Source organism: Martes martes (genome assembly GCF_963455335.1).
Source record: "Martes martes genome assembly, chromosome: 7".
In the NCBI taxonomy this organism is placed as follows: Eukaryota; Metazoa; Chordata; class Mammalia; order Carnivora; family Mustelidae; genus Martes; species Martes martes.
The window spans coordinates 2,861,475-2,878,575 of record NC_137894.1 but is presented as its reverse complement, the minus strand read 5'-3'; the positions used below and the strand labels follow the sequence as shown (position 1 = coordinate 2,878,575).

Sequence of the window (17,101 nt, the reverse complement as noted above, 5' to 3'; positions counted from 1 at the left end):
AGCCTGCTCCTGCTCCTGAACCCTGACTCGCGGCAAGGCCATTAGGTACGTCCTTACCCAAGGTTACCCAGAAGATTCTTCACCGCTGTCAGTCATTCCTAAAATTACTCTAACAAATAACTTTTTCCTTCCCGTAAGTACTGTCTTTCAAACCACGTTCTCCTCATCCAAGCTCTCCATTCTCTGGAACGAGCTCTCCAGCGCTTGTGGGGCTGGACAGAACAAGACTCTTTTCAGGAATCAAACTACTCCTAAGCTCAGAGCAAATTCGGTCATTTTACAATCCTTGCCTCAGGCCAGAAAATGAGTAGTGTGTAGGTTAGTTACCCTACTTTGAAAATGGAGAAAACAGGCACAAAACGAGATTAAGGGACTTACTGTGAATGCCTGACATTTGCTTAGCACTTTTGCTTTTGGGTTACAATGAATCATATGATCTGATGCTCGAAACGGAGTATTTGTGAACTAAGCAGAGCGGATGTCCTTTTACGAGTGGAGATACTGGGGCTCAAAGACATGAGTCATTCACCTAGGGTGATGTCATCGGGACCCCAACTCAGAGCCTTGACTCCCAGCCCACAGACCCCTTGCTGGTTGCACCACAGTTCCTCTTATGAACTTGAACATGGTGAGGGGCAGTGTGACCGCCCTCAGCACCACCAACCACAGTGCACTGCGTAGATGCCCTGAAGTCTGAGGACATGAAGACCACTGTCTTGGACGAGGAATCCGTGCGTCATTTTCAGAGGTGGGCTAGACAGTCCTGATGTCCTTGATACATGAAAACTGTATGTGAGTAACTGTGTAGTTGCCATAATTAAAAACGTACGGGTAAATGATAATAGACTGGAGGCAAGCAACCAAACAGTAGGTTGGGGATTAAAGTAATTCAGTTGGGAATGTCCATGATTCAACTTTCAGAATAGCATATTAAAGGACAATCTTGGTAAAAGAGCAATACAAAATGGATTTTAAGGTCCTTATTTCTTATAATTAATTTTTCAAATTCATTTTGAAAGATTTAAAAATGATTTAGCTCTCCCGTAAATTATTTTGACTATATAAAATTAGCTTTGGGGCGCCTGGGTGGCCCATTCGGTCAAGCGTGCAATTCTCAATTTCAGCTCAGGTCATGATCTCAGGATTGTGAGATCGAGCCCCACGTCGGCTCTATGCTGGGCTTGGAGCCTGCATAAGATTCTCTCTCTCCCTCTTCCCCTCCCCTCTAAAAAACAAACAAACAAACAAACAAACAAACCCTGGCTTTCCCTTAGAACACCAGTATCTGTTAGCTTCCTTTTAAACATGATTTGATGATTAGAAGGCCTCCACTGTGGGCGTGACCTTGCGGAAGAATTTATGACCTTGAGAATTTGTATTTTCAAAGATATAGCCTGGAGGAGAAGGATAGCTAGCAGGGCAGACTTCCTGTTTCTTTGGTGTGTACTCTGTAGAGTACATAGTGGCGTCATCGAACGGAGCAGAACTCTGAAACAGAGCATGCGCAGGTTTGCAGCTCTCCGTCCGAATCAGCTCGTGGGGCACATAGTGAGACCTGAAAGTGCTCCAACCATCAAATCTTCCAGATGGTTTGGAAATCTGCTGCTGCTGCCTAATAAGACCTTGACGACAGCATTCCCAGGCTGGAAAATCTTCCTTTGTGGTGCTTTTTCCTTGAAAAGGGACATTGTTATATTTTCTCTGAGAAACTGGCCTGATGGGACTGACACGTTTGGTCTGATAGGGAACATAGTCGAGATGGCTTGTGCTGTTTAACTGCATGGCACCTGCAGGCGGGACATACTCCTGTGGTTTCTTGACTTCGGGTGGTGGGATTTCCCAGGCTTGGAAGCTTTCGCGGAATTCCGTGCTTCCTTCAAAATGAGCATTTTGGGTCACTCTGGTGTATGGAGGTCTGCAGATTTTTGCAGTTTCGCCAGGAAGACCCTGAAAGTCGTATTGGTGAGTTGTGAGATCCTCAAAGGGTTGGCTGGTTGGCTTGTACACTTCTTTTGGCCTTGCAAACTTGAGTTCTAGCTGATAAGGGATGTAATCAAGGCGATGACTTGTATCACCATTAAAAGGGACTGTAGAACATTTGACCACGGGGCTGGGTTTAAAGCTTTGCCTGGGCTTTATCTCCTGAGGAGCATAGTCATCCTGAAAAGTGGTTGAATTTCCAAATTTCACAGTGGGGGGGTGGTAAGCTTGTTCTGGTTTATAAAGGTCAATTTTCTGAATGTCCCAAGCTCTATAATCATCTTGGAAAAAAAAAAAAAAAGAGAGCATTTAAAATACTGCATAAAACAATCATCTTCTAAAAATCATGACTCACTTCCCTCATTGCCAAACATCCTTCCATTTCCTTCAGAAATCTGAACACTAATCAAGTCTGAAGTTGCTCAGATTCCCCTGATTTGTGTTTTCTTCATATCCACCTTCCCCTTCCTATCTCCCCACATTAGTACATAGAATTTCTACTTCTAGATTTACCTGAGGGAATGGAACAAGGGAATGGAACATCTGAGCTTGGATTGTTGATAGTTTTTGAAAGCCTGTGTTTTGGGTAAAGACAGAGTTTAGGAGATTATGGTTGCGTTTTCTAGGAACTGGTTGGGATTTTCACCATAATGCATGAAATGAAAAGAAACCACTTATTTGTGGAGCATAAGAAATAACATGGAGGACATGGGGAGATGGAGAGGAGAAGGGAGTTGAGGGAAATTGGAAGGGGAGATGAACCATGAGAGACTATGGACTCTGAAAAACAAGCTGAGGGTTTTGAAGGGGCGGGGGTGGGAGGTTGTGTGAGCCTGGTGGTGGGTATTATGGAGGGCACGTGTTGCGTGGAGCACTGGGTGTGGTGCATAAACAATGAATTCTGGTACACTGAAAAGAAATTAAGAAAATAAAAAATAATTTTAAAAAAGAAAAGAAACAGTAAAATCTACTGATTAACATAAAATCAAAGGCCCTGATGTGTGAGCAAAAGTGATGGGGATATTATTCTTTGCCTTGGAGGGACTCCTCAAATGAAAGAGAATTTCAACCCATTATACTGTAGGAAAGCCTACCAGACTCCCTGAGCAAACCTACAGAATAACTTGTACTGTCCCAGAAAGATCATTGCCTTCAACTTCAGCTTTTTAGAAGATGGACTTCAAGGTATCATCAAAAGACAGAGGGCCCTCTAGAGGCCGGAGGCCTGAACTGAGTGCTTTTAAACATACCAGAAATTGTATGTAGAATTTAGAAGTGAACACCAGAGCTAAGTCTAAGATTCAGGGTTAAATACCTTAATTCTGCTTCTTGTGGCATACATAGACCATGGATGGAAAACTGAAGTACTTATATTTCAACCAAGGGTTATTTAGTTTTTTTATTTCTAGATGAGAAAGGTAGAACGCTAAGAAATACTGTGGAATTGACTTCACCCAAAAAGATATACACCAAAGGTTAATTTATAAAAGACAGAAGTTATACAAGACGTTTTAGGGTCTAAACTAAAGTCCATGTAATGTCTATTGGAAAGGCCAAAACTCAAATGCTTTTTACATGGATACCTCCTTTGGAGAGAAAAATTCCTCACTCACAGACATTTCTGCCCCAATGGCCAAGTTGTGGAGCAAATGGTTACCTCTACCTCATCAACCTACTGATGTTTGTATGAGAGTGGATGTGTGGACCAAGAGCAGACAATCTTCAGGCCAGTAGAGACAGACAAAACAGCCTGGCAAGAAGAGATGAGCTGGGTAAGCCATTCTTGTTCTTGTGAACCCAAATTTGAAAATATGGAAATAGGTGAAAGTAGAAGATGAATCTAAAGTATGCCATGATGCAGTAGTTTTCTCTTATCTGAACAGCTTTAAGCCCATGAGGTGTCTGGATGTGTTTGCTCACCAGGAATGTCTGTATGCAGACGTCCATCCCCATCCTTATATAATGAGCTGTTCGAGGTTCCTCTTTGAAGACAAAAGTCCTGAGTTGCACATGTTAGTTCTCTTCCTTGGTATTTGGAACCTGTTCCCTGTGACATCTTACAGCACCAAGCCAGGGGGCTCCATCCTGGGGATTTCTTTCTCAATCTATATCTCATCAAACAATCCCCATGGTTTTAATACTACCTGTAAGCTGATGGCTTCCAAAGGTTGAATCTCCATTCCAGACTTCCTTTTGAACACCAAGCCCCCATACATATCTTCCTACTAGGTATCTCTATTTCAAGAGGCAAACTGACACTTTGTATGCTCCAAATGAATTATCAATCTTGGAGTTCTAGTTGAAATTTTATTTCATTTACATTTAATGTAATGAATGATCTAGTTGAGTTTAAGTTGACTATATTGCTATTTGCTTCTTTCCCAAATGTTCTTTGTTCCCTCACCCCTTATTTTCTGCCTTCTTTTGGATAAAGGGTATTTTTATGATTCCATTTTCTCTGTTAGCATTTTAATTAGAACTTATTTTAGAATAAAAATGCATTTTTTACTTATTAGGGTATCTTTTTGACCTACTTGAATTTAAATTGGTATTTTACCACTTTTAGAGCAGTGTAAGAAACTTTCAATGGTGTAATTCCATTTACACTCTCCTGTCTTCTGTGCTATTATATTTACTTCTATATTTATGTAAAAATATATAATATAATTATTCTTGTGACTCTAAGAAGTCAATATTCTTTTTTATGTACCTATAAAGTTACTCTTTCTGTGTGTTTCATTCCTTCCTGGATTTCATGCTGCCCTCTGGAATCATCTTCCTTCAACCCGAAGAACTTCCTTTACTACTTTTTGTAGTATGGGTTGGTTAATAACAAATTCTCTGGGGTTTTTGTTTGTTTGTTCCTGGAAACATTTTTATTTTATTTTTTGAAGGATATTTTCACTAGACATAAAATTCTGAGATTTGTTGGGTTTAAAGTTCTAGGGTTTTGGGGTGCCTGGGTGGCTCAGTGGGTTAGAGCCTCTGCCTTCGGCTCAGGTCATGATCCCAGGGTCCTGGGATCGAGCCCCGCATCAGGCTCTCTGCTGAGCAGGGAGCCTGCTTCCCTTCCTCTCTCTCTCTCTGCCTACTTGTGATCTCTGTCAAATAAATAAATAAAATCTTTAAAAATAAAATAAAATAAATAATAAAAATAAAGTTCTAGGGGTTGGTTTTGTTTTGTTTTGTTTTGTTTTGACCCTTTCAACACTTTCGATACGTCATTGCATTATCTTTGGGCTTCCATGGCTTCAGATGAAAAATTAGGCATATTTCTAATTTTTCTTTTCATAATTAATGTGTAGTTTTTCTCTTACTGCTTTTGAGAAGTCACCTTCACTTGGTTTTTGAATTTTGATGAAAGTTGCCCAAGTGGGGTATGCTTTGTATTTATCTGTTTGCGGATTTGTTGAGCTTCTTGAATCTGTGGCCTGATTCGTTCATCGGTTTCGGAAATTTCTTGACCATCATCTCTCCAGATATTTCCTGACTCTTCCTTGGTCTCCTATTTTACCAGATGCTGGGGGTCATGTATAAGTAAACCACAGACATTAAAATCAATGTTATTTTCAATAGGAGAAAGCTTGGTCTTTCCAGTTTCGGTCACCCTGGTCCAATCAGGAGTTGAGCTAGGCTGGTACTCAGGGGCACTTTCAGTTAGACGTAATCTTTCTCTGGTTGAAAGGACAAACGTTGTGGTGTGTTTGTGGTAGAGCCCTCCTTCTGTGGGAGTTTCTCTTCTAAGCACTTACTCCCAAGTACAGCTGTGGGATCCTTCTGGCCCAGTCTCCTAGCCCATCATACCCCCTACACGCTCAGCAAACATCCCACAAGGAAGACCAGCTATACACTTGGAGGACTGATAGATTCCAGTGTGTCATACCAGGCCACGTATCACGTGCTCCACTCATTTCCCGTTACCCAGGAGAGTGTCTCTCTGCTTCTGCCACGCTCAGTTTTCCACCGAGGCCCCAGTGTGACCAGTGCTCTGGGGAAGTAAACAGCTGGCTGTTGCAGCGCGCCGTCTTGGCAAGTTTATTTGCTTCCACAGCTGTCTAATGCCATTAAAGAGATTTCGTGCACTTTAAAAAATTATACGTATTTTTAGCTATTGCGGCGGAAATAATGGCTTTCTGCCATTTACTATATCCTCCCTGGAAACGGAACTCAAGCATTTTTAGCAGCTATAAGAAAAACATTAAGCGCTTCAGTCTAGTAATCAGTGCTTCACAGTCTGATCTCTACCTGCATTTATAGAATTACACCCCAATCTTTCAGTTCTGAAATCCTCTGTTTACAGAACCCCTTTATTTTTCTGGCTCCGTGCATTTTTGCTCATTTCATCCTAGTTTTTGTGTTGTCCCTCCCTCTCCTATAAATCAATACTTACTGGTCTCTGATACATTCCCAGGCTGGCCTGAATCTTGCTCAGTCTAAATTTTTGAAACATGACTTGTTCCATTAACTTTCTAGTGAATTATCCTCCTCCCTAGTGATAACACATTTATTTATTGCTACTATGGTTAATTTTTTATGCTACTATCACTTCTTTTCCTCAACCATAAAGTATCTGTTAATGACCACGCTCAGTTCAGATCTCTGTATTCCCTACAGCGCCTAGCACAGAGCACAGTATTCCTTAAAACATTCCTTAACATTCCTTAAAACTCCAGTGCTGGTCTGTTCTCATCATCTACATTTCAGTATAAATGATTTTCTAACCTGAGGCTGCTGGGAGCAGATACGTTTCTGTCTAAGATTAACCTGTCTCATAGAACTGCGTCTCCACAATCTAGATGCTACCTCCTCACCACAGCCCTACAGGGTTTCCTCTTCCTTTCTCTTTATCATATCCCCTCTGTCTTTACTCTGTACTCTGATTCTTGGTAGTTAGTGAGAGTCTCTTCTCATCGTGAGTTCTCACCAGTTACCGACCTGTCCTTAAATAGTTATCTACAAAACCTAGATCATCACACAGAATGAGCACTGCCTTGGCGCTTATGATCTCTTGTCTCATGCTTCCATACCTGGAAATATTTCCTCACTAGGAAAGGTCAGAAGCGAGAAAGCCAGAGGGACCCCAGGAACACCGGATTATGGGGGTGGAAGTATGGAAATCTACAGGAAACCCAGGTGATGAGAAGCCAGAATGTGTGTGTGATGTGCAATTGTCACAGCATCAGGACAATATTACTGATATTTTTTGATAGATTTTGTAGGACAAAAAAGAAAAGAAATTCCTACTGTGGTTGTTAAAATACCCAGTTGTTTTCACCAAACAACTTTATGTCAAGTTTTATGTCAAGTTGTTATTTTATGTCAAGTTGTTAGAGCAGTATCTGACCTCCTCTGCATACAGGAGATACAGACCTGTAATTGTTTTATGCTAAATTGCATTATAACAATATACTTGTTGACCTTATACGTTGTCTTAAAACTTTGCTCCTTGTGTAGCATCTTATGTGCTCACAGCCAAAAAGATGAAAGCACAATGCTCCTGACCACCCTACTTCTAGATCATAGTGAACTGGTAAACATGCGTTTACTTACCCATTGAACTGGTAAGGGCGATATTTGAAGAATACATATGTGTTCAGCCGCTGTCTATTTAAACCGTAAACCACTGCTTTTATTGTGGGTGACGTCAGTTTTATAAAAGGGCTTTATATGAGGACATACCACTCAGCTCTATCACATAATAAAAAGGATACAAACTTAAATATGCAATTACATTATTAACAAAAAATAATAGGTACTAATAAGATACCTTTTTTTTTTAAAAAAAAGGTCCCACTCTCCAAAAGCAATGGGGTATTTTAAAATCAGGTTGATTTTCGGAAAGAGACTAGCCATACATTGTCCAACCCCTGGCTCTTCCGAGTCAGTTGCCGACAGGGAGAAGGTATTTGCATGCTTCTTCCATGCTGGAAATCTTAGAGGAGTCGGTCTCCTAAGTGGTGGCCCAACATTGTCACGGGGTGGATAAGCCTCTTTTATTCTGAGTTCAGTATCGGGATGCACCTGCTTTATCCTTCACCCTAGTCTTTATCACTACAAAGGGAGTATTTGGTTCTCTGCTAACACTTTTGCTGTATCAGTTGGTTCAGAACTTAAATGGTTAAGAGGTTGCTATTTATTTGACCTTCTGAAAGACTCCAGTACACTCAGTAGAGTTCCAACTTGTTCTGGAACGGAGAGAAAGGAACAGTGCCAAATCAATGTGGCGTAATGTGACATAATGCTTGTCCACTGGCATCCTTTGTGTTTACGGGTGACCCTTTGAACAACACAGGAGTTAGGGGCCCTGCATCCCTGTGTGGTCAAAAATCTGTACAGAACTTTGACTCCCCAAAACTACCACTGGCCTGCTGTTGGCTAGACACTTCAACAGTAGCATAACAGTCAACATATATTGTGTATGTTATACATATGGTATGCTGTATTCTTACAGTGAAGTAAGCTAGAGAAAAGAAAAGGTTATGAAAATCATAAGGAAGGGAAAATACATTTACAGGACTGGACTATATTTATCGAAAAGAGTCTACACATACGCAGATCAAACCACATTGTTTGTGGGTCAACTGTGTATGTTTTTAGGTAGAGAAAATGAATTATGTGGCTAAATTTGGATAGAAATCCAGGTCTTTGAGCTCTCAATCAGGAAAATGGTCTTTTTTTTCGCTCTACTATATTGACCAAAACAAAAGAAGTTTTCCTAAGCCATGAGAGCTAAGTTTGGCAACACACCAAATTATGATTGGACATTGGATGGAAGTGAGCCTTAGTTTTTGGGCTCTTTCACTTTTGAAATGGCAAGTTACCTTTATAGGTTGGGACAGTGTCCACCTTTCCTTGTTTAACTCGTCGTCTCTCCAGAGGCCGGACTATGGCCACAGGCTGCACTTTGTAAGAATTAAAATCCCGTTTGTAGGTAGTGCCAAGATCAATCTCCCCCTGCTTTGGTTTGTATTCTTCTGGCACGTGGCGAGGCTGTTTGACTATCTCATAAGGACGATAATCCGATCTGAAATATATAAGTTTGAAACATAGCCTCACGGGTTCCTTTATTTCTAATTATTCCAAAGCAGTATTGAAATTTTCAAAGTTTATTTCAGTTGAAAAGTCCAAGAAGATATTAAAATGGTGATAGTTGTTAAACTACTGAAGAGGAGTCACTTAATTCCTTTATGTCCTGTCTAGTGACTAACGTCTTAAGAAATATGTCAAAAATCCTAGTTTTCAAACATCATTAGGATGTGGATCTTCAGCTGATTGGGTCTTACATAAATAACATCTTTTTAAGATTTTATTTATTTATTTGACAGAGATCACAAGTAGGCAGAGCAGCAGGCGGGGGGCGGGGAGCAGCCTCCCTGCCGAGCAGAGAGCCTGATGTGGGCCTTGATCCCAGGACCCCGAGATCATGACCTGAGCTGAAGGCAGAGGCTTAACCCACTGAGCCACCCAGGCGCCCCATAAGATTTTATTTATTTATTTGACAGAGATCACAAGTAGGCAGAGCAGCAGGCAGAGAGAGAGGGGGAAGCAGGCTCCCTGCCGAGCAGAGAGCCCGATGTGGGGCTCGATCCCAGGACCCTGAGATCATGACCTGAGCTGAAGGCAGAGGCTTAACCCACTGAGCCACCCAGGCGCCCCCATAAATAACATCTTTAAGTAACTCAGTTTTTTCCTAACATGGAAGGAAATCTTAGGTAAAAGATTTAATGAGTCTAAGGAAAAAATTTTAAATATATCCCCTGGGTCTACTTTGTCAAAATCCTTATTCATCCTATTTAAAATTAAGCTCTTTGGGCATGCTTTCCTCTTACTGAAATCATGCCATCTTCCTGTTTATTATTAAAGAATCAATTAAATAAATTATTAATGTCTAAACTCTGGCCTTCAGTCATAAATCACATTTATGATATGGATGTGATTCTGGCTCATCTTCGGACCTGCGAGAAGCCCTTGCCATGGATGAGAGCCATAGCGCAGTCCAGCCACTCTGGGCATGCTAGAACATTCTGTGGCAGAAATGGTGCGGCAGACACTGAGGGTGTCTGGGGGATACAGACCCAGAGTGACCAGATGGCCTGGGTCCAAATCCTGGCTCTGTCGTTCACTGGATGCATGCCCTTGGGCAACTTAGTTAACCTGGCCAGGCCCCCGTTTCCTTCTATGAACTAGGACAATCGTGTCCTCTAGCTCATGGGGCTGTTTTACGGACTGGCGCACACGCACGCACGTCAGCATGTGCGTACGAGAGCTTGGTACACAGTAAGGGCAACACGTCAGCTACTGCTGTTATGACTACACGACTTCAAAACTGTGTTTTTTCTGCTGAACGCTACTGACCGTGTCCCTCCTCTTATCGGTTTAAGTCACCTTGTATCAATCACTATTTTCAACTTACGTCCCCAAGCTCCTAAAACCGAAAGCCTCGCGGACTCCCTTCTCCTTCTCCAGACGTAATTTCCGAGACTTGGCTCCTCTTCCTCAGCCCCATCCGCTCATGTCAAGCCGGGGTCCAGCGCTGCCTGACGGGTCACGGTGACTCTCTGTGCCTGAGTCCCTTGGACGTGTGTCATCCTCTTCCCCGATGGGCATTACGGCCCCCTCCGCGTCTCCAGGAGACTCTCTCCTCCTGCCTCCCCGCCGGCCTCTCCCGGGCCTCTGGCGCAGCTTCGCCCGCTCCCCTCGACCATTAACCGCGGGGGGTTTCTCAACACCTGGGCCCGGACTCGTTCCTCTTCTCCTGCACTGCCCAGCCCCGAAGACAGCTCTGCGCCCACAACCTCCGCTCCTCCCGAACAGAAATGACGCGCCAGTGTCTCTCTCGGCTCACACCCTTCTCTGATCTCCCTACCCGGACTCGCAGAACTTCACATGCCCCCAACGACCCGGTCCGTTTGCTGGTGCCCATCGGAGCGACGCGCGTCACCACCGGGACCCCGCTCTCGTCCCTCACACCGCCGCTCCCTCCCGTAGCTGCCCCTTCGTGGACTGCCCTCACCTTCGCCTCCTAAATCCCTCTCAGATCTCAGCGTTTTCTCCGTCATTACCACAATAGCCCAAATTCCCACAATAGCTCATTCAAATCCAATCAACAGTTCCTAAACTCATTTGTCTGCGTCCACTCCGGCTTCTCTCTGTCTTTCCTCATCTGGCGCCCAAAGGGATCCTGTCACATGCGAATCGGACAGGTCCTTCCTGCCCTGAGCGGCCTGGCCTCTTCCTTAACCCCCTTCTGCACCCCCTCGGAACACAAGCGAGCAGGCAGACAGACAAATGAGCAGGAAAAGGAACCCTCCGCGGCCTCTCACTGCTCGAAGGACACAGAAGCCACCGCACGTGGCCCCTTCGCCGGTCGCTTCCTCCTGCTTTCCGCGCGTTTCCTTTCCTATCGCACCCAGTCAACTGCTTCACACCCTTCAGGATTTCACGCGCGAACCCATCAGAACCCGACAGGTGAACACAGCGGTAACCTCTTCGACACCGGCCACAGCGACTTCTTTCAAGATACGTCTCCAAAGGCAAAGGAAACAAGAGCGAAAATGAACTTTTGGGACTTCATCAAGATCATTTCCCTGATAAAGTCAAATCTTTTATTCTGCCTCTCAAGTCACCTCGTGCCTATCCTGCATGGATTTTCTGCCCGGAGCGATTTAGGGTTCATTTCGAGTGACGCGTTGCCCCCCTCACTAGCCCGCAGCCACCCCGACTCCCTGACCGCTCTATCCCCGGGGCTCCGCATCGCGCCCGACACTGAACAAGCGCTCACTAAGTGTTATTTACGAGATAAATGGTAGAAATCACATACCTCTTATTCTCAAGACCTCTGAGTTGTTCTTTGGTCTTCCCGAATACCAGCTAGAGGGACAGAGGCTAAGATGCAGTCAGGGAGTGGAAGGGTCAGGGAGAGGACAGGGAGAAAGCTTAGAAGTCTTGGTTTCCCGGGTTAGAGTAAATGTCAGCGGGGGTACCGCCTCGCCCAGAGCGGCTTTCTGTGGAGAAGTGTAATGGGTAAATACACTCTTAGTCATCGGATGTGTCCGCAAACGCAGGACACGTCCATAGCCGTCCCTCCAGGGCAGGCTCCCCACCAACGCTGGCGGTCCTCGAACCGCACTGAATGTCCTCATGTGCGTCTAGACATCTGCTCCTCACACAGTCTCATCCTCTAGTCCAGGAAAGCATCCGATGGCCCTTTATCCTCTGTGCAGGTACATCGGCTTCCTGATGCCTGGTGAGCACAGCGGACAGGAGGGAGTGAAGGAAGGGCTCTAGACCCCCGGCGTGAGGCTCGGGGAAATACCGCCAGCTCCCCGGTCAAAATACGAAGAAAAGATGCGATGTTTTCCTCAGGGTAGAGATGATGATTTAAGAAATGGAAATGTTAGTTTTATTGGCATCATTGGACTCTTTGGGAGTTGGGAGACCCTTTTCTTTCTTTTGGTGTTGTTTGGTTGGTTGTTTTTTGTCTTTTGGGTTTTTTTTTTTTTTTAAACTATGAAGGGATACTGACCAAGTCAACGGACAAACCCAGAATTGAAAAGCAATTGCCCTTTTAAAGAAAGATATGGCACGTTATACTTTCCCAATTTCAATATTTAGAACTAGTTAAATGCAAAATAGTCAATATTGTGGAATTTGTTTCAAATCTCCATTGAGCCACTAAGGCATGGAGGCAGAATGAACGGTCGCTGAAGAAAAAGGAGCGAGCACGCCCATTTGCTCGTCTCAGTCATTCAGTCTCTTCATCTCATTTGCTTTCCTGTGTGTCTTGTTTACTTATCTGCAGTTTTGTTTTGCAACTGCCACTCCCACAAGGCCGCGAGCCACGGCAGGGCGCGGTCCTTCTCTACGTCCCCCGTCCCACCAGCGTCCCACCAGCGGACAGTACAGTACTTGACCCCTTTCACTGGGAGACGGCGACAGAATGGCCAGCGATGCTGGTTAAAAATGCAGATTCCTGGGGTCCACTCCGTCATCTATTGACTGTTTTAGGTGGAACTCTGGGATCTGCATTTTTAACCCTTCCGGATGATTCTAGACCACACCAAGTCCGAGGCCTGTGGAAGATTTTCCGGTCTGTGGGCGAGCCACGCCCCTACAGAAGTCAAGCTGTCAGCGAGGCACTGTTACTACAAGAGCTGCCTGGACTGTGAAAAGTAGAAGTATCGGACTTAAAGTTGGAAGGTTTGAACCTTTGCTCATGCAAGTAGAATAAGCTCGATCTAAATGATATGAAAAAAGGTAATGCAGCTAATTAAAGTTATTATAGAGCATTTTAAACCCCAAATTATAGAAATCTGATGTATGCATTCCTTGAAAGAAGAAACCTCTATGTATTGATCTTTTTGTACTTAATATGTAAGATTGGACCTCGAATATGGTGCGCACATTAACAGAATTAGGAAAAGAATTAACCCATTGATGAACATATGAAACAATTAAAAAAAAAAGAGCTAAGTCCAAATGAGGAGTTTAGGCTTAGGAGGATTTTTTGGGTCTATAATCCACTGAAGAAATATTGAGTACCTACTATGTGCTGGCAGGCATCGTACTAGGTTTCTGGAAGTAGAAAGCTAAGATAAGACTAGACACAGTCCCTGCTTGCGTGGGCCTCTGGAGTGGATCCATGATGAACAGTAGGAAGATGCTTTGAGGGCTTACACAGGGAACTGTTACCCAGCCGGAGAACTGGATACATGTGTGTCAGAGGCTTTCAGAGTGATAACTGAGTTAAGATCTATAGGTTATATGGACATTAAGTGGGGTGAAATTTCCAAGTAAGTAAAATAGTATATTGGAAGGCTCCGTGGCAAGGGAATCCTGATATTTTCAAGAAAAGAAAAGTGTCCTATGGGATGTGAGCATTAAAGAGCACAGTGAAAATAAATTAGAAAAGCAATTAAGGACCAAACCATGAAGGGATTTTGGTATATATTAAATACAGTGGGCAAGTATAAATATTTTCAGCAAGGAGGTGATTTGGATTAGAACTGCATTTCAAAAAGATCATTTCTGCAGGCTGAAGTATAGGAAACAGATCAGAGATGTAAAAACTCGAGCAGAGACAGAAAAAACAGGAGGTTCCTGTATTTCTCTAGTTGGAGATGACAGTGGAAAGCAGATAAACCTAAGAGATTTTAAGTGGTTAAAAAAATAAATCAATAAAACTTTTCATTTCCCTTTTCCCTTCTTACTTTCTGTCATTCTAACTTAATGTTTGTCTTTCTGTTTTTCTCAAGTTGCGACTGGACTAGTTCCTTGCTTCTTGAATTGGTTCAACTTTGATCAACTTAATAGTTCACTTTAAAGAGTTAAAAAACTTTATTAAGACCAGAAGAGTTGGGAGAGAAATAGGTAAAGCAGTTAGTTTAATATTTACTTAAATGTTGTTATTCCTTCCATTTTACCACGGCCTGCTCGGAATTCTTGCTTGGGTTTAAGACTCTGAGGTGGAGGAACATTGCCATAGGTAGGGTATTTTTCCAAATATTCAGTGGTGGGGCAAGATATGCCAGAATTTTCGTAAATCCTTGTGGCTCCACGTGGACAGTGATGTCGCCTGTGCAAACATAAATAAACTGAAAGATTATTCTGATTTCCCAAAATATTTCAGGATAATTGTATCTTAATCAGAGAGACCTTCAATACACACAGAATCTCTAAATTTAAAAGCAGCTTTACTAAAAAACAAACACAAAACACCTTCTGTTTATTCTGCAATGGTATTTATCAAAACAAGAAAAAACGATGTTATATCCTTTGTGGTGGAGACTCTGGTTTCCTCTGACAAGGATTTAGAGGGTCTCCTTGTACTAAGAAGCTGAAAAGCTCACAAGCACGGCTCCCAGGGCCCCTGCCGGCAGGTTCCACGCAATTTAGCATTCACCTGTTGGGTGTTCACTTGCTACTCCGACTCAGATAGTGCTATCTAGGGAGAGGGGGAGAGCCCAGCCCTGCTCCTGGCAGCATTGTGGGGGCGGGAGAGAGAGGCTGGAGCCCTAGTTGTCAGGAAGCATTCAGGTTTGCAAGGTGGCTTCCCGACCGACCGGCAGCTCCCTGACCTTGGCAGTACGGGGTGGTTCTGAGGCCTACAGCTCGGCTGCAGTTTCCTGGTTGTTGGCCGAGGCAGGGGCTCCCTTGGCAGCCCAGTTCTGAGGTGAGATTTTGGGGAATTTTTCCTGAAAAGTTTATTTTGGAAACTGTTTCTTCAGTTCTTCCAACAATCCTGTGAGCCACACATACTCCTTAGTAAGTTCTTTTATTTCTGGTCTAGGCCGCAGTAGATTATATTGTTCATAATGCAGACTCCTGACCAATATATCATAAAAGCTGACAGCACATAGTGGTTGCAGAGAATGGGGTTGACCATTAGGTGTGGCTGTTGCAAGATGTGGAAATTGTAAACAGTGAAAAAGTGGGTTGTAGAATATAGTATGATGGTTGTATAGTATGATGCTGTTTCTCTCTTTCTCTCTTTCCTTTTAGAGGACTTATAAAACAAGTCTTAAAGAACATTTTTGGTGGGGACTACGATTATGAGGGATTTTCACCATATTGTACATTTTTTGCCTTGCATTTTCATACCATGCCTCATGTATATTCATTTCATACTCAGGAAAAAAAAAAAAGATAAACTTCTTAAAAAACAGACAGAAAAACCCAAGCAAACAACAGAAAAGTAACATCCCGCAATGCTGAAATACGAGGTCAGTTTCTCAGATCCGATGTCATTTGGGGACGCAAGCTATGTGCCAGGGCTAATAGTACAGGCCCAGGGAATGTTGGATTTGAAGACAATGCGTATGCTGTGCCGACGCAATCCGAACTGGCGAGGATATCAGAACTCAGTGAACCCTCAGGAAGAGCCCGAGAGAGGTCAGCTGCTCTGCTTGGAGGTTGCTGGACAAGCAGCAGAACTGCGGTGCAGAGGAGAGGGAGAACACGGTGTCACGGCTCTTCGGGAAAATTCCAAGTTCGAGGGGTCGAGAGATTCGGGATTACTGGCCGGCAGCTGAGGCTTTGGGAAAGTCCTGAAGTGACTTAGCACCACACCTGATCTCTTGCGAAGCCCAGGGACAGGTGCTTATTAGGTCATGCGTGGAGGTCCTGATAGGGGTGCCCTGAGTTACAAGAATCAAGTCGAGGCACTGGAATTTCTCGTTGTTCTTAGTTTTATTTTCCAGCAAAGGCCTACGTTCACCTTATAACAAAACAAACAAATACTGAAAAGCTTATAAAGGAAAGCAAAAGTCTCCCGTCCCAACGTTTCCAGTCTCTAGAAAAGAAAAAACGTTCTGACGATCTCTCCTTTTTAGTTTTTCTGGAGGCTGCGTCGGCTGGTTAATTTTTTTTACGTGCTTTGAACATCTTGCATCCGCTGACAGGACCTCCCAGACACGAGGCGGACTTGGCGGACACCACTGCACTCACTTCCCGCTGTCCCAGGGTCGGTCGTTCGTTCGCGGAACCCGCGCGCTCCTGGCCCGTACTTAGCAGCGCCCCGTCCCTGGGCCAACCGGGAGGCTGCGGGAGGAGACCGCGCTCACCGGGCGTGGGAGGCTGTCAGGCGGGCACACGGGCCCCGTCCGGGCTTCAGGCTGCAGCCCACGCCCCCCTCAGTCCCGCGGATCCCGAAGGGAGCCCTGCCCGGGGCGGACCGGGCCGCGGTCGGGCTTGTGCGGAGCGCGGCGGGCGGAAGGAAGCACCGCACGGGCTGAAAGCCCACGCACCGGCCCTGCGTCCTCCTCCTCCCTCTTTCCCCCCGAGATGTCCGGAGCGTCCACGGTCCCGGCGGGGTCCGATCGCACCCCCGGGCAGCCGGAGGACCGGCCGCTCCGGCGCTCGCAGCCTCCGCCCGACCCGCAGGCGGAGCGGGCGTCCGCGTCGCTTCATGGCCGGGGGCGGCCCCGACGAGGCTCCGGCCACCCGCACCCCGGCCCGCCGCCGCGCCGGCCGCTCCTTACCCGCAGGTGCAGATCTGACACAGACAGCGGCTCCTCATGCTCTCGGCGGGCGGCTGCCGCCCCGCGGGTCCTCAGCACCTCGGGCTCCGCGCGGCCGAAGCGCTCGCGGTCGTCAGGGCAACCGCGGGCGCCTGGGAGACCGA

At 45.0% G+C, this 17,101-nt stretch overlaps 1 protein-coding gene across 2 annotated transcripts; it reads right to left on the bottom strand.

Annotated features, from left to right (window-relative positions):
- Positions 1-1,317: 1,317 nt before the first annotated feature.
- On the bottom strand, positions 1,318-17,065 carry SAXO2 (stabilizer of axonemal microtubules 2; the record flags this gene model as incomplete). Of its 2 annotated transcripts, XM_080808148.1 has the most annotated exons (4): positions 1,318-2,261; positions 8,802-9,004; positions 14,375-14,554; positions 16,959-17,065. In XM_080808148.1, the coding sequence occupies 4 exons, from the start codon at positions 16,994-16,996 to the stop codon at positions 1,318-1,320; spliced, it is 1,365 nt and encodes a 454-aa protein (XP_080664274.1). The 2 variants fall into 2 exon arrangements, with proteins under 2 accessions (XP_080664274.1, XP_080664275.1); XM_080808149.1 differs by lacking the exon at positions 14,375-14,554 and having other exon boundaries at positions 16,959-16,996.
- Between the last annotated feature and the right edge of the window lie 36 nt (positions 17,066-17,101).